General features: G+C 34.1%; 1 protein-coding gene across 8 annotated transcripts in view; it reads left to right on the top strand.

Annotated features, from left to right (window-relative positions):
* LOC107101489 (unconventional myosin-VI-like) overlaps positions 1 to 2,551 on the top strand; it is a 76,546-nt gene that overhangs the window by 18,815 nt on the left and 55,180 nt on the right. For all 8 annotated transcript variants that reach the window (XM_015400439.1, XM_015400438.1, XM_015400437.1 and 5 more), the window contains exon 5: positions 1,946 to 2,075. In XM_015400439.1, the coding sequence (XP_015255925.1) occupies positions 1,946 to 2,075 (130 nt within the window). The remainder of the gene's footprint in view (positions 1 to 1,945; positions 2,076 to 2,551) is intronic.

Genomic DNA, 2,551 nt, shown 5'->3' with positions numbered 1-2,551 from the left:
CCCCCCCCCCCTTAGATCGTTAAAGTGAATAAAGAGGTAGATAAAAATGAAAATAAACACCATGCTGTAAAGAAATTATCCCAGTAAAATAAACAGCAGGAGGGGCCTAAAACTGATCCCTGAGGAACTCTGTCTAGTTTCAGGTCTGGATCAGAACCAGACCAGCGCTGGTCTATGGAGGGAACTTTATTCCATTATTGTTACAAGCAATAAAAAAGGAAAAACAAAATCCAGAAAACATTTTATAATCAAAACAAAAGCTTAAGAGTAACTTTTGTGTTTTCAGATCGATTTTTTTTTTATAATAAATTATTCCAGCAATTTTTAAGCTTTTTTAACTAAGTATATATTTTCAAATTTTATTTTCAGTTTTTTTGGGGTTTGATTATGATTTGCATTCTTTCCAAATTGTGTTTCACGTTCTCTTCACTTCGAGCCACGCTTGATGCTCACATCGACCAATAGAAATACATCTTCCCTCCTTCCTCCAGAGGAAGGCCCGCCCCCCAGAGGCGAAGAGAAAACACAATTTGAAAAAATACACTTCATAAAACCTGATATGGAAAAAAAAGAAAAGAAAATGTATTAAAAAAAACATTTTTATAACAAAATTGTGAAAACATAATCTGTTAAAGAAAATTTAAAAAATAAAAATACACTTCATAAAACCTGATATGAAAAAAAAAGAAAATTTATAAAAAGACATTTTTATAACAAAATTGTGAAAACATAATCTGTTAAAGAAAATTAGAAAAATAAAAATCTGAAGATAAAATAAAAAAAAAATACACTTCATAAAACTTGATATGAAGAAAAATTTTATAAAGTATTTTTGTAAAAAAAAATGTGAAAACATAAAATCTGTTAATATTTTTCTCAGAAAATTACATTTGAAAATTTTAAATCTAAAAAAGATACACTTCATAAAACCTGATACGAAAAAAGAAAATGCATATAAAAGAAAACATTTTTATTTTAAAAAGATGTGAAAACATAAAATCTGTTAATATTTCTCTAAAAAAAATAACATTTGAAAAATAAAATCTTAAATTTAATTAAAAAAAAAACAAGTTGATCTCAAAACCTTTTTGATTAAAACTGTTTTTTTCTTTTTTGCATATATTTTCATTCGAATGTTAAAAATCTTGTAATTTGCTTCCAACAATATTGAACCAAAATTCTCTCCATATCTTCCAATCCAACTTTATTTATAAACCACTTTAAATTGAACAACAGCAGATGGATTCAGACTCGGAGGACTTAAATAAAAACAATAAAAGAATAAAATGTGTTTAACAAAATAAACCTCCCATAATTAAGGGTTGAAGCTGGTTTTCCTGCTTCAGTCTGTGTTTTCTCAGCATTAACAAGGCTTGTTTTTGGGGCTACTTTATAAAAGCCTGGAACTCGATGCTAATCCAGACATTTTAATTTGAAAAAGCTTCCTAGATGGGAAGAGAAACGTCTTCAAACTTGTAAAAACAGTCCATTGTTTTGTTTTTTTAATGACTACCACCTTGATGAGTGAGAATGTCTGCCATTGTTTCCTTCAGATCATCCTAAAGCTCCTCAGCATCCAGATCAGAACTGATCATGCAGGGTCACATCCACCTTCAAATCCTCTATTGCTTTGGGGTTTTCACATCCACATAGAAAAATGTTTCTAGATCCCCAATCCTTCAGAAGACCAACACTTTTCTGCATCATAAAAACCTTTAATTCTTATTGTTTAACCAGATGTCTGATTGTTAGAGTAGCATTGGTGTCCTTTGCTTCCACATGAAGCAGCGTGATGCTGCCATCTAGTGGCTGAAGGTGGAACTGTGCTCATTCTGGAGTCTCCTGTGTTTCTGTCGGTTCCTTCCAGTAAGACGAGCAGCTCCCAGTGAATTACTGGGTTTATATCTGGGATTAAACGGTTCTAAGAGTTGTCTCTACTTCTCAGACGTACGTCGCCAACATCCTGATCGCAGTCAACCCGTACTACGACATCCCAAAGCTTTACACGGCAGAAACCATCAAGCAGTACCAGGGCCGGTCGCTGGGGACGCTGCCGCCGCACGTCTACGCCATCGGTAAGAAACCGTGGAGTCTGCTTCTGGGGTCGGCAGGTAGGAGAGGTTGAAGCGAAGAGTCGAGCTGCGCCGCGCTGGGACTGGTTCTGGAGATACCGGCAGAACCTGGGAGAGTATGGAGTCACTGTCATTCCATTCACTGTTTTATTTTTGGCAGCCATCTTGGATTTAGTCTTCAGAACGAAAACTATTATTAGTTTAAGTCACTTTTTAGTCATTACAATAGTTTTAGTTGGTTTTATCTTGCAAAAAAAGGTCAAATTTTACAATTTGGAATACGAGCCAGATTCTTTCCCAGACTGCAGCTCTATCCTAGATCTACAATAACTGGGTATAGAATGCTGCCATGCAGATCATCACTGCTGTTGGGCCGAAAACTTTGATTTATAGAATTTAAATAAACTTTTTCATGAATTAATGCTCTACTTTATAAAAGTGTGTCACAAAAGTTGTGAAAATGGTTCAACACATCATAT

This window comes from Cyprinodon variegatus, unplaced genomic scaffold, assembly GCF_000732505.1.
Source record: "Cyprinodon variegatus isolate N-32 unplaced genomic scaffold, C_variegatus-1.0 Scaffold1103, whole genome shotgun sequence".
NCBI lineage: Eukaryota > Metazoa > Chordata > Actinopteri > Cyprinodontiformes > Cyprinodontidae > Cyprinodon > Cyprinodon variegatus.
This window is presented reverse-complemented; position numbering and strand designations above follow the sequence as displayed.